The 22,654-nt window shown below is 53.6% G+C and overlaps 1 protein-coding gene across 2 annotated transcripts in view; it reads left to right on the plus strand.

The window, feature by feature from the left end:
• CALN1 (calneuron 1) overlaps positions 1-22,654 on the plus strand; it is a 137,156-nt gene that overhangs the window by 27,420 nt on the left and 87,082 nt on the right. The window contains exon 3 of one of the 2 annotated variants that reach the window (XM_041425036.1): positions 13,491-13,615. In XM_041425036.1, coding sequence (XP_041280970.1) covers positions 13,491-13,615 — 125 coding nt within the window. Of the gene's footprint in view, positions 1-13,490; positions 13,616-22,654 lie in introns of those variants that run through there. The other variant, XM_041425037.1, reaches the window with a different exon arrangement.

Genomic DNA, 22,654 nt, shown 5'->3' on the forward strand with positions numbered 1-22,654 from the left:
CCGAGCCGCTCCGCGGTTACTCAGCAGCTGCTCAGACCTTTCCCACCCACCAAGTTTTGCTGTTTTCCGTGGAGCAGCTGCCTCCCCCTTAGCGCCGTGCCTCGCTCGTCCGCGGGGCGCCTGGCGAGCTGTGTCCTCTCCCGGTGGCTTTGGGAGTGTTGGAAGTCCTCGGGATACGGATGGGCTGCGCCGGGAGATGAGAGCGGGACGGGCACTGCGGTGGGAGCGGCTGCCCGGGCTCTGGGTACCGGAGGAGAGGTGTGTGATCCTGGGTGGCTCCAAGGGCTCGCTGGACTACAGGAGGAGCTTCCCGCAGCCTGGGAAATGGAATTTGCCCGTTGTTGAGCTGTAGAATAGCTGCACAAGGCCGGCACAGGCACAGGACTGGAGAGCCCAGGGTGCTAGCATCACGTAGGCAGCTGCCACCGAAATGACACACTTGATTGAAGGCCAAAAGAACCCAATACGTAACTGCTGTGATTAAGCTCCATATGATGCCTCAGAGCAAGTAAAAACCCCTCCTTCATCTCATCTTGCTTGTAACGAGACAGCCGTTGCAGGGATCTCATTTGGGTCATGTTGTGGCTTTTGGGGGATTCTGGGGGGGTTGTTTTGGGTCGGTTTCTTTTTGCTTCTGGCTGTACACACCCATGACCTGCAGCAATCTGCACCCCCGCGATGCCCCCTGAGAGCCTGGGGCTGTAGGTGTGCTGCTAGCTGGGAATACAAATCCGAGCAGGTAAGAGCTCCCGATGCCATGTCTTTAGCAGGGAATTTTCCAGCTGGCTTCCCGTGGGTCTCTGCACGCTCCCTTTCCTCCAGAATGCATGTGTGGGACCCCGGGAAGGGTTTGATGGGGAAGCTTCATCCTTTCATCCCCTTTCATCCCTTGGGGAGTCTTGGTGGATGCTCGGCTCTTTGCTCGAGCTCCGAGGATGCTCTGGACCTGTAGCCAGATCCTCTCTGCACTGCACCTGTGGATAAAGGCTCTGCCCGGAGGGGTCTGCAGGCTGGGGCAGGATCCCACCGGGAAGTGAGGGAGCGCAGCCGGGTCCTGCTCGGGGTGAAGCTCAAGGGGGTGTCAGGGCTGCAGGGCGCTCCCCTGGGGAGGGTCCGTCCTGCAGGAGCTGCGTTCTGCTCCTCCATCCCTCGGGAGTGTGCACAGCTCGCCTGGCTCTCACAACACCTTCCCTAAAGTTCTCGGTGGGGCAGGGGGATTTCAGCAGGGAACAAAAGCGCTTCGGGAGCAGCCCCTGCCATCGAGCCCCAGGGCAGAACTTGGCTTGCAAGGAGAAAAAAAAAAACCCAAACCGAAACAGAGCAAAAGGCACAAAGGGTAATTTAACCCTCTTTCCTGCCTGCCTCAGCCGTGCGGGGAGCGGGGCTGAGCCTCCTCGTTCCCCCTCCCAGGCTCCATTTCCAGGCAGGTTCTGTCCAATCACGGTGTGCTGGAGGGTTCTGCTGATGCAGCCCATCCCTTCCATACCACGGCAGCTCTGTAACTATAGATGGGTTTAGAAACAGCATTTTGGGGGCTGCTTGTCCGGGCTTTCCTGCCCCAGCCCCGGCACATTCCAATGGCCGGTCCCGTGCGGCTCCCTCTGCCTCCCGGAACGCTGCCCCTGTAAGTTCAAAGCAATGCAACTTTCTCGTCGTATTTCTTTTGAAATGTCTTAATTTCTAAGCAAAATCATGGCTTGACCCGTGCAATGATGGTGCCGTGCATGTTTTGTCTTGCAGAGTTGTGGTAAACTGAGCAAAATGCGCATTGAGAAACTCCTTGGACTAGAAATACCTTCCACCATCATTTTAGATCTGTGCTCATAGAGCTTGTATTGATTTGGGATGAAATATGGCAGGCAGTCTATGAGGAGATGCAAATTCAAACAGGCAGAGCCTTTTCAGAAAATGCTGGGAATGTCAGAAGGGTCTGAGAGCATTCATTGTAGCCAGGTGCCTTCCTGGGGTGAGCTGAGAGCGTTTTTTAATGTTGTGTAAAAAGACCAAGTCAGTTTTATTCAGTTCATACAGTCCCCAGCTAATGATGTACTGGGAACTGATCATATGGCAGAGCTTTGCCAGGCTGGGGAGGCTTTAATTGTGTTTTTAACCTGTGAATGTGGTTAGTGTTAAAAGTGTGAGGCAGAAACTCAAGTAAATTCTGGATATTATGCAATAGTTCTTGGGCTATCATGAAAAGAGGGCAATAGAAACAAACTGGTTTAAAGGTCTGCTTTTAATTAACTGCAGTCTCCTTCGATAAAAGCACTAACATGTGAAAATGGTTCTCAGAATAAAGACATTAAGCAGTGGTAATAAAAGCCACAGTCTGAATTTAGTCTGTTGAACCTGGAGTCCATGGGCAGGACCTGGGGGATGTAAAGAAATTCAGTGGGTGGTTCTAAAAGTGCCCTCTCATTCCTTGAACTTAACATCAGCTTGTGGAGGCTTGCTGGGCATCCTTGCATTTGCATTTTTACAGCAGGAGAAAAGCAGACCTGAAACATCTGCACTGAATCCTGTCCTCAGGTCTGTCCCTCAGATATCTGCTCTCCTGCCCTCAGGTCTGCGCTAGCTGGGGCTTCCAGGCCTCTTTTTAGTCCTGGACCTTTCCTGGACCTCCCTTTCCCAGGCACTACCCAGCCATTTCACCTGCCTGGAGGGGTTGGGTCTGTGTTGTTCCATGCCTGGAGCCATTTCCTGTTGTGCTGGCATCTTTGCAGGTTTGGTGGCTGTCCCTGGGGTGGGGACACTGCCCAGTGGGGTGGCAGGACCCAGTGGGTTCATCTCTGATCCCCAGCAATGAGTGATGCCTGGTGGAGAAGCCGGTTTGGGGCTCCCTGAGCCCTCTTCCTCACGCTCCTGTATTCCCGTGCCTTTGCCTGAAGTCCTTCCCTGCAGCAGGGCTTTGGATGCTCAGGAATGCAGGAAGGTTAAAATGTGAACAGGGCTTGCCTGTGGTCACTGGGTGTCCTGCAGGGTGGCTGGCACAGGTGACAGCAGGGAGGGCATCTGTGTGCATCTCCTCTCCCTGGGATCTCTCTCTCCTGGCTGCCGGAATGATAAACCAGAACGTGAGGCAGCTTGAGGAGCTGGGATTCATTCAGTGGTGAGAAGGGCGCTGCTGGTGTCCTGCACAAATCCAGCTTGGCTTCCTCCATCCCAGCCCCCATTCCCAGGGTCTGTGCCCTGTTCCTGCCCGGGGCCTGGCCCTGCAGGGCTCAGGGGGGCAGAGGCTCCCGGAGCTGAAGAGCTGCAGGTGTCTAAAGAGGCTCTCTGCCCCTCAGGGTGTGTAGGGCTCAGAAGTTTGAGACCCCTCCTGCCAAGCCTTGAGCAACAGAGGAGGAAAACCCAGCCCAGGTGAGCCCTGCTGGTGCTCCAGCCTGTCCCAGCACAGGGAGCTGCAGGTGCTGCTGCCTCCAGGGACGCTGTGACCCCACGGGCAGGGCTGGAATACTGCATGTGTTTCTGCTGCTAATTGGCAAATGTCCCCCAGGGTTTGAGGACGTGTCCAGAGGCTCCCAAGGATGTCACAGTAAAGTGTTCCTTGGGGTCTCTTTATTCATTCAGGTCAAAGACTGCCCTGACCCCTTTTAAAAGCAGCACTCGAGGAGAAATGGCCTCTCTCCTTTTCTCCCTGGATATCCCTGACCTTTCCAGGGCAGTGATTTCTCCATGAGAGCTCTTAGCACATCAACCCTTATGCAAATGAAATTCCAAAGAGTTGATCAACCCTGCCAGGTATTAAGGTTGGGAAGAGCCAGCCGAGAGCAAATCCCAGAAAAAAACAAGAAAATGAACTCTCTAACTGTTTTCAATTATCCAGTGCCGCTGGTTCTCCTGGTGTTTCAGGAAGAAACATGGAAATCTCAGAGCAGAGCTTGTTTACAGAGTGCTTGTGGGTTCCAGGCCCAGCCAGCGTCAGATTTCTCTTGTACGTTCCCTTCAAATAAAGGCTGAAATAAAAATAAGGATGCTGTAATTTGTGCCACCCCGAGAGCTCAACACTGCTCCAGCAGGAAATGATCCCTGGGGTTCCTGGAACAGCTTTACTGAATCTTCCAAGGAGCAGGAGCTTGCAGGGAAAGCAGCACAGCCTGGCCCTGCTCTCCCTGACAGAAGAATTACATCTGGGGAATTAGGGATGGTGAGGGGCTCCAGCATGGGCTGGGGCCAGGGAGTGCCCCAGAGCTCCGGGGTTTGGCCCTTGGAAAGGGCCTATTCCCAGTGTGTGGGGCCATTGGATCCCTGCCACAGGAGGGGCAGGGGCTTAAACAAATGGATGGATGGATGGATGGATGGATGGATGGATGGATGGATGGATGGATGGATGGATGGATGGACGGACACACAGACCACCTTAGGCAGCAGTGCTGCAAGTCCTGGGTGTCCAAGGCAGCTGACATTGCCAGTGCCTGCAGGAGTGGATCCATTGGCACAACAGTCCCTGCACCCTTGGTCACACAGCCCATCCCTGGGGTAGTGACAGCCAGCCTGGTGCCTCTGCACACCTCTGGTGGGACAGGTCTCCCTTTGGGTCTGCTCACCCTCTCCCAGCTGCCTGGGATCCTCCTTGGATGCCTTTGAATCTGGGCCATTGTGTCTGAGGACACTTCTCCAAGGAAGCTGCTGGCCCTGGATTTGCAGGGGAAGTGCTGGGAGTGGATTTTGGTTGGAATCTTACACCACAATCCACCCCAGTTTATATAAAATTATTCCAGTGTTGGGGTTGCCCTCGTCTCCAATTCCCTTCTGCTAATTTCTGTGTGTTGGTGGCTCCAGTCCTCCCAGCTCCCAGGGAATTTTCTGTAGGAGCCATCAGCCATTGCTTTAAAAAATAACCCTCACCAGATGTCCCAAAGCCTCCTTTAAAGATGAGGTCTGGCAGAAGTCAGATTTATTGGGAGCAATTAATTGTCCTGCTAAGAGCCCTCAATGTTTTGGCATTTCATTAATAAGACGTAATCAACCACCAGGCTATTTGGAGTGTGTTACTCTGTCAGATCCGCTGTTAATTGTCATTATTTGATAGATTTCATGTTTATAATTACTGGTGTGTGACGCAGGGTGTGCTCTGAATAATCCATTGTGTATTGTTTTGTGAACCAGGGTGCTGGGGGTGCCAGGAATCGCTGCTGCTCGTGTCTCCAGGGCTGATTTATGCCTGGCCAGGGAGGGAACTGGACAGGAGGGAATGAACAGAAGCTCAGAAAAGTCCCCTCTGGCCAGGCTCAATGAGCAAACACTCAGCAGCTGTGAGTGGAGGAGAAAAGGGTTCAGCAGAGCAGGGAAATGTGTTAGGGATGGGTTATGGGGGTGGGGGTGACATTTCCTCCCTGCTTTGATGTGCTCCTCAGCTCAGAGCTCTGGGATATTTATTTTTCTTGCTGTCAACAAGGACCTCGTTCCCATCGTTTAATTCTGAGTGATCTCGTGTTGTACTCAGGGAAAAAAAAACCAAAAAAACCAAAAAAAACAAAAAAAAACAAAAAAAAAACCAAAAAAACCCCCAAACAAACAATTTGTTAATTTTGAGATTTTAGTATTCCAGAGAAAGAGAATTGGGATCTTTTTGTGTGTGAGCAGCCAGGACTGTGGGGTGGGGTCGGTGTGAGGGGCTGGGCAGGGCTGGGTGATGCCCCAAAGCCTCTCTGGCACCCCTGAGCTCCCCTGGGTGCTCAGCTGAACCTGCTCCCGCTGGCTTTATCCATCCTGACTTCTGGAGAAGCTGATTTCTGGGAAGGGGGCCAGGAGGAGCCCCCTCTCCCTGCTGCAGGGATCCCCGGTGGGCACAGGGTGCTCCTGGCTGCCCTTGCAGCATGAACAGGATGGAAATTTCCCTTCCCATGGGGCAGGGAAATGGAGCTGCAGGTGGGCTGGAGTGCTGCGAGACCCGGCAGCTCCAGCAGCTCGCCCAGGAGGAGCTCGGAGCCTCCAGTGTGGAAAACAATCCACCAACAGCCCCAGATTTTCACCCTTTAGCTCCACCAACATCTTCCAGCGAGGCACCAGGCCTGGGGACGGGCTGGAAGTGTCCCTCCTGGCCAGGCAGGTGTGTCCTTCCCGGTCACACAGAACATGTCCCTCCTGGGATGTTTGTTCCACGTGTAACGCAGTGGTTTTGGTTTGTTAATTTGAGATTTTGTTAATTTTGAGATTTTTTTGGTTAATGTACTAATGAGTGTGGTGGGTTTAGTGTTGGTTAATTACTAGTGTATTTACTTCTTGTTGTTAAGTAGGATTAGGAGAAAGGCAAAGTAGGTTTAAAACTTACAAAGGGTATAAAGAAAAATGTATTAATAGTAGCTAAAAGGAAGAGTAATAAAAGAGTAATAAGAATTAGAACAAAAGGTTTAGAACTCTTCTTACAATTTTTAAAATTTATAATATAAAGAAATAAAACTTAAAATTTTAGTTAGTTTACTATTTTTAGAGCAGTCTTTCTTTAGTTTACTTAGGGAGAGAAGTCTGCCTCAGTTCCCAATGTGCAGGTTCCTTCAGCTTCCCTTCTGCCTGGAGGTTTGAGAGGTTTCTGGAGCCTGTGTCAGTTTCCTCTCCTAAATCCTTGTCACCTGAAAAAGGCTTTTTTGGGGACCCTGTGTGATGGACACCATGGCTGTCCCTGGTGTTCTGTCCCACAGGAGGGAATGGGGGAATGGGAGGCTGGGCGGTGAATTATGTGAATTATTAGAGGGGAGAAGAGATTAAAGATTTTTGTTGCATTGCTGGCTTTTTTTTTTTTTTTTTTTTTAACTTTACACCATTAACTCAGAGGCTTTCCAAACCTGGAAGATGGATTTTTTTTTTTTTAATTTTTTTTTTTTTTCTTCTAATCTTGGTTAAACACAAGTGGGGGCAGCAGCAGTGACAGAAAGTGGAAGAGGGCAGCAAAAAGCTGGGGATTTCTGTCTGCAGAAGGTGAGGATGAGTTCGGGAGCTGAGCGGAGCTCGGGTGAGAGGGAACGCTGGTGACTCAGCGCTGCTGGCTCTTTCACGGGGCACTTGGAGCCCGTTTGCGGTGGAAAGGGACTTTTTCTCCCTGGGAGGGCTGCTCTTGCCCTAGGGACAGACACGGAGTTACCAGGTCCTCGCAGTCCTCTCCTCCCGGGCTCCGAGCTGGGATCAGCCCCAGCCACGGCTCAGGAATAACAAAAGCAGCTGTGACCGCTCTGTCTGTCTCTCACAGCCGCTCCCAGAAGTGCTGGCTGGCTTTTACACCGGCCCGGCACCCTCGGCTCTCCCTTTCTGCCGGAATTCAAAGCAGCAGCAGTTGTGTCGAGATGTGGTGTCTTTTCAAGTGCCCTTCCTCTGCCTTTTCATTTCGAATTTACTGCAGAAGGTGGGAGAAAACCCCAGCACAAAACCTTCTGAAGCTCCAACTGCTTTGTAGCTCTTGAGTATGGAAGGTTGTGGCTCCTGAGGTGCTGTACATTACATGAGGTTGTCTCTCACATCTTGTTTTCTGCTTCGCAGAGGATTTTTTTTTCTTCCCAGTTACATCTTTGAATGCTGAGAATGATCTGTTTGTAAAGGCTTTTTTACCCAGTGATCACCATGAGGTGCTTTGGTGTTGGTATCCCAAGGCAGGTGTGTCAGATCTGCATTTCCTGCCTGAATTAGAGGAACATTTTCTTAGGCTTATGCCAAGAAATGATCAGATAGAGCTCAAATGCCATGACGGTGTGCTGGGGGCACTTGGGGATGTGATGGGTCAGGACTGGGAATGGTCCCTGGAGGTTAATTTGGATTTTACCTCGATCCCCAGCAGCAGATGTTCAGTGAATCTTGCATGTGTGGTTCCAAGTCTCGTGTTTGCAGTCCATAAATCCTTGTGAAAGGTGAATTTTTCTGGATTCATTTGCTGAAAATACATGTGGAAAAGCCAGGTCTAACCACTGATAACCAGCCAGGAAAGGGAGAGCCCTCCTGTGTCCCACGAGAGCTCTGGGGGAGCTTTAGGGCTCACTGCCCTCTCAGCCCAGCCTGAGCAACTCTGGCTCCCCAACCCTGCCCAGAGGGTCCAGTGCCCTGTGCAGTGCCCTCTGCTCTCTCTCCTGTTTATAAATATCCCAAATGTGCCTTCCTGGGGGTTTGGGCTCTGAGATCAATAAAGATTGGGATCAGTAGTCAGCAATCACAGACTTCCTGCAGGACTGGCCTCCCTGGGAGGATCTATGATCTATTTTAGGGTCTTATTTTAAAAGAACCAGACTTTATTTTTCCCCATCCCAAGGCTCCTTCCAAGTCCACTTCTTTTGGTTTGTAGTGCAGACTGAGCCTGAGCCTGCTCTCAGCCCTGGCTCTCTTCTCACCCCTAAGCTGAGCCTGGCTAAACCAGACCTGGGCAGTTTCTATCTGCAGCTTCCTCTTCACACCTTGCTGAGCTCTGTGTCCTCCGAGCTCCACCCGAGCCAAGAGGAGCCCTCAGAGTCCTGCAGGCTCTGCCGTGGGCAGCTCGAGCTCAGATTGCACTTCAGGTGCCAACATCCTCTGAGCTCCTCCTGAGCCAAGAGGAGCCCTCAGAGTCCTGCAGGCTCTGCCGTGGGCAGCTCGAGCTCAGATTGCACTTCAGGTGCCAAGTTTGTGCACAAAGTAAATTAAAAAAGAGAAAAAAATCTTTAAAGCTATTGTTAGCAGCAGGGAATGCAGGTGACAAGGGACAAAGTGACTTTTCCCAGCACATGGATTTTGTCTTCCCTGAACTGGGCTGGCTTCAAAGCAACCGTGGGGATTTAGTCCAGCTCAGCCTCTCCCATGCCAGACGTTAAGCCAGGCCTAACCATGACCCTCAGCTGTCACAGCCTCCTTAGAGAGAGAAGGAAGCATGGAGAGCACCATGGAAAGGGACCAGAAATAGCAATGGAGCCTCTCTGGGAGGTGTCCCCTGGCTGGTGCCTCATGGAGGATCAGATATCCCGGGGGTTTCCCAGGTGACACCAGGCTCTGTTTGCTCTGCTGTCCTTTGGATCCATCTGGATCACACAGCCTCCCTCTGAGGACAATGGCAGTGCCTCAGTCCTGGGGAAAATGGGATCATTTCCTCCAAAGTCCCTGCTCTGCTTTGCTCTAGATGTTCAAACATTGCTGTGCCCAGGGAGAAGCATCTTCAACACTGTCACTTCACTTGATGAATTTTTAAAGGATTTAAAAGTGACCTCAGGGACTTCCCAGCTCCTGTTCCAGCTTCCCAACTGCTCCCTGGATTTTCAATATATTCCTGGATTCCTTTCAGCCCTGAGGAAGGGCTAAGAGAGCAAAGCTTGTGCTGGTGCTCCCCTCCAGTCCTTGGCCATCCACAGAGGTGTGCTTCCTGTTCTTGCATCTCAGACTCCCTCAGCCCAGCCTGTGGCAGAGCTGGAGATCTCCATTTTACCCTCATCCCACGTTTCCTGCTTTCTGCCCGATCTGTTTGACACCACAGGGTTCAACATCCAGCTTGGGATCCTGCCAGGGTGCTCCCAACCCCTGAGGTCCATGGAATTCCAGCTCCATGGGGAGGGAAAACACAGGATTCTGGCTGGGTGGGACACCCAGGCAATGCCAAGGAGATTGTGTGTTCCATTCCTGAGGCTGGAAAACCAGGATAGACTCCCCACGACAGATTTCTGGGCACCCTTTGGGCTGCACATGGGAGAGAGAGGAACAAGAAACCTCTTCTGAAGTGGTGACCAGCCAGGGAGATCCAGGATCAACAGAAATTGGTCCCAGTTCCATCTCAGAGATGGATCCTGGAACCTTGTGTTTAATGATCATGTGGGGTTTCGTGGGCTCTGAACCTTTTTGGGAAGAGCAGCACAGGGGCTGGTGAGGAATGGGAGCCACAGACATGTGAGCAGTGTGGAGATGGCTTTTTTTATCCTGATGGAATATTGCTGATGAAAATCTTCTAAGTTTCACAAGTGTGGCTGTGCTGAGAGGCAGGAGTGAGGCTGGCAGGGCACGATGGGGGTGGGACTTGCTGGGAGCCTGGCACAGGGACTGGAACCTGCCAGGGGACCGTGGGGACAGTCCACAGACCTGGTGAGGGGCTCTTTGAGTGCCTGAGTTTGAACAGACAGGTGTCTGCTAAGGAAGGCAGGATCTTCCCTGAAATGGAAAATGTAAACCCCCTCCGTCTGAATTATTATAATTCTGAAATTATGGGGCCCTCAGGCAAAGATATGGGAGTAGGAATAACAGTTCTTTATTAGGGAAATTAAAAATACAAATGTAATAGTATAAACTAAAAACCAAACTGAACAACACTGCCAGAGTCAGAAAACACACACCCAGCCACACTTTTCAGCCTTAGACATTGAGGTACCATGGTGAGATCTCCACACACTTGGTGAGGGGTTCTTTGAGGGATTTCTGCTTCAGTGCCAATGTTTCTGTGGTATTTTTCATGATGTTATTTAAGGGGATTGCACTGCTCCCAAATCCCCACACTGCGTTTGGTTTGCAAGGTGCCTGGTGGAAAATGTGTCTGTGCTGGAGAGCAAAGCCCAGCCCAGCTCCCTGCTCAGGGGCTGTTGTGCAGCTCTGGAGAAGGGGCAGGAGCCCCAGGGCCACCCTGAGGAGGGGGCACAGTGCTCAGATGGAACATTTGGAGAGATAAAATGCTGTCAGCGCCCTGCCCCAGCCCCTGCTGCTGATGGTGCCAGGTGTCACTATGGGGATGGGGTCACGGCACGCCCCAGCTGTGGTTTGAGGGTCCCAGGGCTTGCTGGGCACACTGGGAGCAGCAGCCACAGGGAACCTGCAGGAGGTTTTTGTGTTTCTGACATGGACACTGAGGCTGCATTCAAATTGAGCTTGTCCCAGAATCCCAGAATGGCCTGGCTGGGAAGGACCCACCCAGTGCCAGTCCTGCCACGGGCAGGGACACCTCCCGCTGTCCCAGGCTGCTCCAGCCTGGCCCTGAACACATCCAGGGTTGGGAACCCCAGCCTGGACCAGTCTGGCTGTGCCAAGACAGCCCTTTTATCCCAGACAGGCACCTACATATTCCCATGGAGCTTTTATGCATCCCACCCTCAAGGGCTTTCCCACCCTGCTGCTTTGAAGCTCTCCCCCACCTGCCCCTCCTGGGCTCCTTTTTGCTGTTTTCTCCCCCTTTGAGGCTTGGGTTTGGCTGCAGGTTCCCGTCTGAGGGTGCCGAGTGTTCCTGAGGCACAGCTCCACATCCCTGGGGCCTCTGGCACGGGAGCTGGGCCCCCTTGGAGCATCCCTTGTTAGAGCTGAGAGGTGCTGGATTCCAGAGGCTCTGCAGGGTTTCTGCTGAATGATGTTACAGCTTTAAAACCCTAATATACCTGGGCAGCAGAATTCAATACAGCATTTCTCACTCCAGGGTATCATGGCTCTCCTCCAGCACTAAAACACACCACAGGATCCAGGTAGGAGCTGATTTTCAGCTCTTCAGCCCTCAGGGGAGAGGCACTGTCATTTTTTTTTTTAATGGTTGTAGAAGCCAAGGCTGTGAAAGTGATTTCAGGAATGTTTTAAATCCATGGTTAGCTGCTATTCCATCTGTGGCTGAGCTCAGGGGCTGCAGGGCTGGGGTTTCCTTCACCCAGGGGCTTGGCCAGGGAGTGCCAGAGCCCAGCCCCACAGCCTCACTGAGCCTGCAGTGCCAGCTCAGCCCAGGGGAGACTGAAACTCCTGTCAAATGATTTGAAAATTCAGTGTAATTGCTTTGAATGATTCTTGGGGCAGTCCAAGGGTTGGACTCGATGACCCTTGTGGGTCCCTTCCACCTCTGTGCTTACCCTGGGGGGTGATTGTCCAGAGAAAACAGGAACTGGTCACTGCCTGAATGGTTTGTGGTGAGCCTGGGAACAAATGAAGGTGGTGCAAAGGGCTGGAAGTGTCTGTGCAGTGATAGCAGAGCTGGCATTGCCTCTCAATGTCCCTTGGCCAGGTACAATTCCCATTTTGGTGCCGAGCAGGTGTCAGAGGGAGCAACGTCTCAGAGTGAAACCCATGAATTGGCAAGGACTGGGAAATTACAGATGTGCTTAATGAAACAGAACCCCTTGTTTATGTTTCTAATGTGCTGCTGGAGCAAACTGGCTCCCAAATAAAAATACTTAAAATTACGATTAGGATTTATTTACATAATTACTGCCAGAGAAATTCCTGGAGCGTGCTGAGCAGTGCAGGAGGAGCCTCCTTCTCTCCCTCTGTGCTTGCCTGTGTCTCCAGGTTGTTTGCTCCTGGGGTGTCTCTCAAAGCTGTTCCCAGCCCAGGGAGCAGGAAGGCTTTTGCTCCCACTGAATCCATCTGTATTGTCTGTATATTTGGGTTATTGGCTGAGGCACAGCCAGATCATCCTGGTGCTGCTGGCTGGAGCAGCATTCCAGAGCTGGCACCTCCTCCTGGGCACAGAACCTTCAGCACTGAGGGTGGGCTCTGAGCAGCCCCTGCCCTGTGCACTGAGAGCCCTGGTGGCTTTCAGAGCCACTCCCAGCCTGTCCTGGCCACCTCCAGCCCCAGGGAGTTCCTGGCCAGCTCTGGGTGGCTCTGGGGACACTGCTGATTTATTTCTGCTGGAAATGTGCAGCCCAAAGCACAACAGGCCTGGGATGAGCTTGTGCTGATTGAATCCAGCCCTGGGCATGAGAAATCTTCCTCTTAATATTTCAATTGACTTTGGCAAACTCGCCTCCTCCTCGTGTCTCCTAAATCACAGGGTGAGTGCTGCTGACAGTAATTCCCACTCCTGTCTGGGCAGTGCCTGCCCTTCCCTGGGGCTGGGACCTGTGGGGTTTGCAAACACCTCCCTGCTCCAGCCTCCCGTGGAGAGGGTTTCTCCTCAGCTCTCAGACCTGGGAGATGAGAATGTTCTTTGTGGGGCCCTGCTCCAATGTGGATGTTCTCCTCCCAGAGGGGTCTGGAGCTGGGGCCCTGCAGTGACAAACGCCTTGCTCAGGGTGGTTGGCTGGACCCTCTGAGGGGGCTGCATGCTGGGGTCTCAGGGATGCCAGACCCTTCCCTGCCTTTGGAAGTTGTGCTGTTGGGCAGCACTTGGGGCTGCCCCTGGATCCCTGGCAGTGGCCAAGGTCAGGTTGGACGGGGCTTGGAGCACCCTGGGACAGTGGGAGTGTCCCTGCCATGGCAGGGGTGGTTCAGGATGGGCTTTAAGGTCCTCTCCAACCCAAACACTCCACGATGCTGTAACCTGTTACCTGCAGGTCAGTGTAGTGCTCTCTGTAATTGTTACCAAGGCTGAAATCTGCAGGCAGAGTGTTGGGAAATCCTGTTTTCCTAAGGCTCCACTGCTCTGGCTCCCCTCGCTCCTCTCCAGCAGCCAGAGGCAGCAGCTGCTTTGCTGCTTGTTCCTTCAGCTCCTGCCTCAGACCCTGGCTCCGAGCTCAGCCCACCCCTCTCACACCCACCCGCAGCCTGAGCTGCTGCTCCAGCCCTTCCTCCAGGCCAGCCTTTGCTCCACTCCATGAAACAAAGGCAGATAACCCCAATGACCCTCTCTTTTCCCATTTTGGTGGCAGGGAGAAGATGCCATTCCACCATGTGACAGCTGGCTTGTTGTACAAGGGCAATTACCTGAACCGCTCGCTCTCGGCCGGCAGCGACAGCGAGCAGCTGGCCAACATCTCCGTGGAGGAGCTGGATGGTGAGTGCTGCTGGGGCTGGGCTGTGGGCAGGGGAGGAAGGCAGCTGCGAGGTGGGATGGCTCAGCAGATCAGGGACACAGAGAACATCCCTGACCAATGCTGTGTTGGGAGCTATGGAGTGATTTTAGTCTTAGCTTTTGTCCTTCTGCAGCTTTTTGAAACATTAAGCCTGTGTTTTATGGGGAAAATTAGAAAATTTAGGGTCATGCTGCCCCAAAGATATCTTTAGCTTTCCCTGGGATCCTGCAGAGCTGAGTCTGTCTTCCCACCAAGTGTCATTTGCTTTGAGGCCTTCCCAAAGGGAGGTTCCTCCCCACGTCTCAGGGTAAGAAGATGCATGGAGGTGGCTTGTGGCTTAAGAAGATGGAAAGAGCTTTAAAATTCCATTTTCCAGATCAGTGGTAGGGAGCACAGAGCAGCCTTAGTCTGGCACGGGCCATCAAGAAAGTTGTCCACATGTGCTGCCTGGAGGATCCCATCATTTCCCCCTGGAAGCTGCTGCTGTCAGTCCTCTCTGCCCTGGCCCAGGATGTGTGGCCAGGTAGAGGTTCAGGGTGAAGGTCTCTTTTGTAGAGGATTTGTGGCTCACCAGGGTAATTTCTGAGTTAAATAATTAATGTTGTTGAGTATTGTGGAATGAATTGGAGCTCTTGGTTTGCTCTCCAGTGGACACTTGGTACAAGCCATGGTCACAATCAGGGGCCTCCATGGAGAGCTTTTTGAGAGAAAGATCAAGGGAAGGGTGCAAAGTGGAACTGGTCCTTCCAGGACAGCCTGGAGCATTTTGGAGAAACAGGAGGCCAACATTTCTGACCACCCCGCCCCTTTTCTTGTGTGCTTTGATAAATCAAACCTTAATTTCCCAGCCTTTCCACCTCAGAGCCTTTGGATTTGGGTTTGTGAGCTTTACATGAATTTAGCTCAGGTATCAACAGTGTTTTCCTCTTCCCATTGAGGGTGTGAGGACAAAGCTCAGGTGAGAGACAACTGAGAAACTTCAGTGCAGCTTAGCTCAGACCCAGGAACCCCAGCACTGCCAAGGTCATATTCTGGGCTCTTCTCCTGGAGCTTGGCTTGCAGGTTTGAGTTCAGCTGAACTGAGCTGGCTCAGCTTCTCCTCACCCCAAAGATGCCAATAGCATGGCCAGGCCCAGCTTTGCCCTGTCCCTGTGTGGGGTCAGGGGGCTGCTGAGCACACAGAGGCAGGAGGAGCTCCTGCAGCTCACTCCAAGCACAAACAAGGATTTTCTGTTATTCCTGTCCCCCTTAAAGCACGGCTGCTGGAACTGCCTGTTAGATTTGCAGAGACCTGTCAGGAGCTGCTTCAAGTGGCCCCGGGGCTGGAAGCCCTGGCAGGGCCAGGCAGGGCTCGGGGGATGCTCGTCCCTGCTGTGCTCATCCCTGCTCTGCTTCCCCCATCCGGTCCGCGTGGAAACTGGGCTGGGAGGGGGAACCGGACTGGGCTGGGCGAGGTAAGGGACCCGGGCTGTGCTGGGTCAGGGAAGGGAACCCAGCCTGAAGCCCCCTTGCCCCGCTGTCCCGGCGCCGAGCGCATCCCGGAGCCCTCGGGCACGGCTCGGTCCGCGGGAGGCGCGGGAGGAGCTGGAGCCCAGCCCGCCTGCTCCGGGAGAATCCGCGCTCCAGAGCTGCGGATCGCCGCCGTTAATTAACGGCAAATGAGGGAAATGAGGTGTGGAGGAGCCGCCCCTGGAGAAGGAGCAGCCCAGAGCTGCTAATTGTGTCCCACTGAAGTGGCCGTGCCGGGAGCGCGGGGGGATCGCTGTCTCTTCTCACTCCGGGAGTTGGACACAGCTCTTCACCTCAGCACCCATTTATTCCCTGCCTGTCAGGCACAGGCTCGAATTAAAGTCCATTATTTTCCTGGCAGCCTGTCTCTACACCTCTCTTTGTGCCTTTGCCGTGGGATGTCCCCAGCTCTGGGACACACCGAGCTCCCCCTCAGGTCATCTTCTTCCACCTGCAAGCGCAGCAGCGGTACCAGATCGATTCGTGTCTGAAAAGCCAGGGCAGCAGCAGAAGCTGGAGATGCTTTTCCACGTGCCAGCAGTGTTCAGCCTCTGGAATTTGTATTTAAAATGAAGTCAACAGTCTCCATCTCCCTGTGTTTTGTCTCTAATACCAGATCAGTGCCTGACTGTGCTGGTAATTGGGGAAGGTTCACTGCCCAAACCCCAAACAGAATTAGTCTTTCTGCCTTTAAGCATAAACTGTCTGAGGATGAGTAACAAAATGTTCTTCCTTGAGAAGTTAATGTCAGGCTATTGGAGCTCTGTGGATGGATCAAGCTGTGAGAGCTTGATGCCAATAACAGATTTGCATTTCATCTTCCAGGCTGGGGAAGAGATGCCAAAATTCTCCTTGGTTTCTTTTTCAATGAGATTTTGGTCCTGAGGGAGTTCCAGCCTATTGAGAAATTCCAGTCACACAGATTAAATTATGATAGGTTTGGAGCTGGAGGAGTCACTGGGAATTTTCTATAATGTTCCTCTGCACTCAAGGCTCCAACAAGTGCCTGATCTGTTGGGTTCTTTCCAGCAGATTTCTTTTTTTTAAATGTGTCTTGCTCTGCGTGTGTCAGCACTGTTCACTTGGGAAGGGTTTCTGGGACCCTTCAGGGGGAGGTGCTGCAGCCTGACCCCACTCCCAGCTCATCCTACAGGGAATAGCCAGGAGTTCTCCCTGTTTCAGCTGCAGGTGGGGGCTAGAGGAGAACAGGAGATGAAAAAGAGCTCTGATTTTGAGTGGTGTAAAGGAGAAGAGCCCAGGGCTTGCGGCGAACACTCAGAGTGCTGCTCTGCCTCTTCTCTGAGAGGTTATTCTCCAAATGAATATTCAGAATCCCAGAATGGTCTGGTTGGAAGGGACCACAAAGCCCATCCACTGTCCCAGGCTGCTCCACTCCTCAGTGTCCAACCTGGCCGTGGGCACTGCCAGGGATCCAGGGGCAGCCCCAGCTGCTCTGGGCACCCTGTGCCAGGGCCTGCCCACCCTCCCAGGGAGCAATTCCTGCCCAATATGCCATCCAGCCCTGCTCTCTGGCAGTGGGAGCCATTCCCTGTGTCCTGTCCCTCCATGCCTTGTCCCCAGTCCCTCTCCAGCTCTCCTGGAGCCCCTTTATGCCCTGCAAGGGGCTCTGAGCTCTCCCTGGAGCCTTCTCCAAGTGAACAATCCCAAATTTCCCAGCCCGTCTCCACAGAGGAGGAGCTCCAGTCCCTTTATCAACTTCACAGCCTCTTCTGGCCTTGCTCCAACAATTCCCTGTCCTCCCCATGCTGGGGACACCAGAACTGTGTCCAGTTTCCCAGGTGAGGCCCCAGGAGAGCACAGGAACTCTTTCCCTGCGAAACTTTCCTGAGCTGCAGCAGCCATCTGCCATCCCCAGCTCCACTCTGGTTCTTCCCACACTGCTGGAGCAGGGGGAGGCTGGAGAGGAGAGGTCACTCTGCTCATGGGTGTCCATTCCCAGCAGCAGGTTTGCTGTTTGTGGGGCTGGATAGTGTGAAGGTGTTTGGGAGCTGTCACAAAGGGAATTCACTTGCCCAGAGCTAAATCAGGAGATCCTTAACTTGGTAACTCTGGGTAAATAACAGAGCTGGAAGTGGCATGGCCAAGAGGCTCAAGGGCTGGTGGGGCTGCAGCCCCAGGAGCAGGGCTGGGGACACTCTGGGGACACTCTGGGGTCACACACCCCGGGTAAAATGGCCCAACATCACCAACACAGCTGTGCCATCCTAACCCTGCCTCTGAAAATCAGCCCAGCTCTGGAAGTGGCTCTGAGGGACTGGAGTGGTCTGGGGTGGATGTTACTGCCATGTGCTTGGAGGTTTCTATGCATGAAATGATAAATTCAGGCAGGGAGGGGCTGTTTTACACAGATTTTCTGGTTCTTGTTGGTTGGTGCCATGAAATCATGGCACAGTTTGTGCAGACTCTGAGCTTTCCACATCCCTTTCAAGGCAGCTCCTGTCCTCACGTTCTGAACCATCAGGAGTATTTTTAATAAAAAATGCTGGATGGAAATAATCATGTCAAGCTTGAGTCATCCACCTCCACAGGCACTATCTAAAGGGTATTGTCAGGAGGGAAAAACATTTCCAGAATGGGAATGTGACAAATCTCACCTGAAGGGAGGCATATGCATGATAAGCAGGCTTGGGGGAGATGCAAGTGGGGCCTTGCAGAGAAACCCAAATGTGAACCATGGCAGCAGCATTTGTCCAGGCAGACATGCCAATGAATCCTTCCCTGAGCCAGGTTCCTTTGGAATCAGCAGGAGGAAATGTTGCTGCAGGGCAGTGCTGGCTTCTGGTGCCTCACCCACGGAGCTCTGCCTCAGGTGAGGCTGGGGTGTCTGTAGGGTTTTTTTCTAGGCTGGAGGAGACTTTTGGGCTTCATACAGAATTCACAGAATCACAGAATCACTGGATTGAAAGAGACCTTAAAGAACATCGAGTCCAGCCCAGCCCCAACACCTCAGCTAAACCCTGGCCCCCAGTGCCACATCCAGGCTTTGTTAAACACCCCCAGGGATGGTGACTGCACCACCTCCCCGGGCAGCCATTCCAGAACTTTATCACCCTTTCTGTAAAAAACTTTTTCCTAATATCCAACCTGTATTTCCCTTGGTGCAGCTGGAGACTGTGTGCTCTGGTTCTGTCAGTGCTGCCTGGACACAGAGCCCAGCCCCAGCTGAGCACAGGCACCTTTCAGGAGCTGTGGAGAGTGTAAGGTCACAGCACAGTCCCTAAGGTTGAGCTCCAGAGTGGCAGTGCCAGGGCTGTGCCTGGTTGAACTGGAGGTGTGAGCAGAGCAGGCCAGGGAAAGGGGCTGCAGGAGCTTGGCATGCAGGGGAACACCCAGCAGGAACCGTGGGGACTTCCCTCACCAGGAGGCTTTTCCATCCTTATGGATTACAAACCACAGCAGGTGCTGATTTCTGATGCTTCTTCCCAGCACCTCCTCTGTGTCAGCAGCTCTCTGCTGGTCTCTATTTCCTGGGTGGAGAAGACATCCCTTTCATGAGCAGCTCCTGAGTCACTGGAAGCTACTCCTGAGGGAATTTAGGGGTCCTGGTTAAGTGCTGCTCCACAGGGAGTGGGACCAGAAGCTGCCTCCTGCTGGCCAGTAAAGCAGGCAGGGCCAAGGGGCTCAAGGGGTGGCAGGGCTGCAGCCCCAGGAGAAGGGCTGGGGACACTCTGGGGACACTCTGGGGTAGGAGATGGCGGGTAAAATGGCCCAACATCACCAACACAGCTGTGCCATCCTAATCCTGTCTCTGAAAGCCAGCCCAGGTCATGCTGTGCACCCTCCTCTGGTGACACATCTGGTGACACTCCTCTGTGTTGGGAGGGCTGGCAGGGAGGGGCCGTGTCCTGCAGGGCTCTGTCACCAGCCAGGCTCCTTTGGGGCTGTTATTTGACAAAGCCCTGTGGGCCAGGAGGCTGGGGCTGGTGCAGAGCTGGCTCTCTGTGCTGTTCCCAGGAAGGCTCGGTGAGGTTGCCTGGCTGCAGGCAGAGCTGCCAGGCTGCAGGCAGAGCTGCTACAGCTCCTGCCCCTCTCCAGAGGCTGAGTTTTCCCTGGCACTTTCATCCTGCAGGTGGGCACAGCACAGAAGGGAAAGGAGAAAGGACAGGGCCAGTCCCTCCAGCCTGCCCAGCTGGGATTGACTGGTTATCTTTGGTGTTCCAGGTGGGATCCAGGCAACAGGAGCAGGAATGTGCTCCAGGAGGGAGAGCCAGGGGAGACAGAATTAGTCAGGGCTGAGTCATGGAGCAGCAACAGGCTGAGCCTGCTGGGCTCCAGGGAGAGGGAAAACACCTGGAAAAGGGGAAAGGAAGGGAAAAGGAAAAGGAAGAAGAAATTCTCCTGGGATAGGATATGCTCTGGACATGGATCCTTGCAGAGCTCCCCAAGAGCTCAGTGCAAGCCCTGCCAGCATTCATGCAGTGCCTGGGACTGTGTAAAGCTCATTTGCTGTTTCCCAGAGCTCTTCCAAGGGAGGTTCATCCCCAGTGTTGCTGCTGTGAGCAGCCACAGCTGGAAATGGAATTATTTCTGTCTGCTATTCAGCTGTGATGGGGTTTCATCTCCCTGAATATCAAACTGTGCCAGCACCATGCCCAGGCTGCTGGGGACAGGAGCAGCTCTGTCTCCCTTCTGCTGAGCTCCTTCTGCCAATTTTCCAGGTACAGCTTGGAATTCCAGAGTGGATTTCCTTGAGACTTGGGAGTTCCAGGTATGGAGCAGCCTCCCTAAAGAAATGATAAAATCTGGTGCAGTGCTGATGTTCTGAGGATCACAGAATCCTAGAAAGGTTTGGAGGAAAAGGAAAGGAGTGGAAGGGACCTCAAAGCCCATCCAGTGCCACCCCTGCCATGGCAGGGACACCTCCCACTGTCCCAGGCTGCTCCAAGCAGGAGCCAACCTGGCCTTGGGCACTGCCAGGGATCCAGGGGCAGCCACAGCTGCTCTGGGCACCCTGTGCCAGGGCCTGCCCACCCTCCCAGTGAATTCTGGAGGAATTCTTGGGTTGCAGGTTCCCATTTGCTCCAGACAGTTCCTGGATGGGGATGGGGTGAGCCCCTGTCCCTGGAGCTGTGACAGCTGAGCCCTAAGGAGGCTGCAGGGATCACCCAAGGCAGAGGTTCGTGGTGTCATTCCCTGTGCTCTGTCCCATCAGGAGTCTCCAGCAATGCTGGGAGCACTGGCTGAGGGGAGGCCCCTGCCCAGCACAGCTTCATTCTCCTGAGCTCCCTTTGGGAATCCTTCCCTGAGGCAGCCAGGTCCTGTGTGCCACAGCCACTCTTCCAGCATCACCAGCCTTCCACCTCAGCCTCCAGGAGAGCTCTTTTTCCCTGGAATTGGCATCACTTCCCTCCCCAGACAGGCAGAGCAGTGTGTACACACCCAAAGGGTGGGAGCACAGGGTGTCTGCAGAGGAATCCCAGGTTCTGAGGGTTTGAGCTGCTGCCTTGCCAGGACCACAGGAGCTGGGGGATGAGCTCTGAGCACTGGAGCTTCCCAGCAGGAGGGTGGCAGAAAGCTTTGGGTGGGGGAAGCTCCAGAACAAGAAGTATTTCCATTCTCTTTTACATCCCAAGCCCTGCACAAGGAGGCTAGACTTTGGCAGGTTGATTTTCCAGGGGGACAAACCCAGCCTTGGGAAGGGCTCAGGGGCTCTGCTCCCCCTGTCCCTGCCAGGGGGAAATGTGTCACCTGGACTCCCTGCCCCCAAAATGCAGGAACAGGCATCAGCAGCATCTCCAAGGAAAGAGTCCTTGCAGCAAAGGAGCACAAATAAAAAGGGATTGGCTGCCAATAAATTAAAATGACAGGGACACCATCTGGACAACAATTAAAGGCATGGTTTGAGCTCCAGCTATGCTGACACAGTTTGGGAACAGGCTGGTGAGACAGGGGGGGATATTCAGATATCCTTGGGCAGGGCTGGAGGACTCCTGGATTACTGTAGTGGAGATGAAGCCTGCTTGAGCTGGAAAAAGATGGATTTGGGGAGAGGGATCCAAACGGTGCCTGGGTGCAGCTCCTTTCAGGCCTGCTGTGGGTGTCTCCCACCAGAGGTGCTGCTGAGGCTTTGGTGCTCCCTGGCATTCCATGGATCCTGCCAGGCTGATGCTCCTGTGGCTGGGAACTCTCTGCCTGTGCACCCTCCAGCCACGGGAATGGAGCAAATCCACATCAGGAGCTAAACTGCCCTAAAAGGCATTTCAATCTGGCTGTGACACGTTTATCCAATTTTTAATAGGGATTTTTAATTTTTGATGCAAGCTTCTAGGCTGGATCATTAATTTTACAAGTTCTTCAGTCCCTGGTGTTAAACCTGGGTTTAGCAAGTCCCTGCTATTCCAGGAAGTGCTCCTGGATGCACCCAGGAGTGTCATCCTCACCTGCTGCCTTATTGCTCTGCTGAGCTGCTCCCCGGGCAGTGCCACTGCCTGGGACAGGGTTCCTGCAGCCCAGAGCTGTGAGATTCCCTGGACATCCCCTGGACATTCCCTGGATATTCCCTGGAGGCTGAATGCCTCTGTGTCCATTTTCCAGGAGGGGAAGACCTGTGGATTCAGGGAGGTGTTGGTGTGTTGTACACACCCAGCCAGCTCCCAAACACATCATTCCTGCTGGCCCAGCTCCCAGGGATCCTTTGGGATGTCCAGACCATCTTTCCCTGGCAAAGGGAGGCATCAGTTCCTGTCTGAGGCTTTTGGGGCTGGGCAGGGTTGGCAGTGCCACAGAAACAGATCTGGGACATCCCTCCCACCCCATAAAGGATCCTCCTTGGGATCAGGTGGGAATTGTCCCAGCCATCCTGGCCACAGGAGTGAGGCCCGGGAGAGACTTCAGTGCTACAGAAGCCACAGCAGCTCTGGGGACTCGAGCAGTTGGTCCCCAGCTGAAAATCCTTCTGAAAAGGCATTTCTTCCCATTTTACTGCACAGGCAGAGGCACAAGCCTGGCCTTTTCCCTGGATTTAAACTGCCTTAGGCATCTCTTGGTGGCACTGAGTGCTGAGCTAATGGTTCACTCTTTATTTCAGTTCCTGGGGCCTCTCAGTGCTGGGCTCAGGAGCTCAGGGATGGCTGGGACAAGGCTTGGCCAAGCTGCCAGTGGAGGAGCTGGCACAGGGAGGGCTCTGGTGGATCCCAGCAGGGCAGCCCTGGGTGCAGAGCCCAGAGCAGGGTGGACATGAGGGGTCCGTGGGGCTGCCAGGGCTCTCCCCACTCAGACATGGTCTCGGAGTTGGCCTTTGCAGATCCATCTCTTAACTACCCTGATTCAGAATCCTGCAGGGCCTGGAGATGGTTCTGGTGCTCTGCCTGCCAGGCTGGTGGGGCAGCGCCGTGCCAGGTGTCCCTGGGGCTGTGGGACAGGGATTTCAGCCAGGAGGTGATGTTCACTTCAGCACACCAGCTGGAATCAAGCCCAGCCCAGCAGAATACTGAGAGCAGCCTCCTCCCCAAGGCACAAACCCCTGCAAAACTGCACAGGGGAGTGTTCAG

This window comes from Onychostruthus taczanowskii, unplaced genomic scaffold (assembly GCF_017590055.1).
Source record: "Onychostruthus taczanowskii isolate IOZ18803 unplaced genomic scaffold, ASM1759005v1 scaffold86, whole genome shotgun sequence".
In the NCBI taxonomy this organism is placed as follows: Eukaryota; Metazoa; Chordata; class Aves; order Passeriformes; family Passeridae; genus Onychostruthus; species Onychostruthus taczanowskii.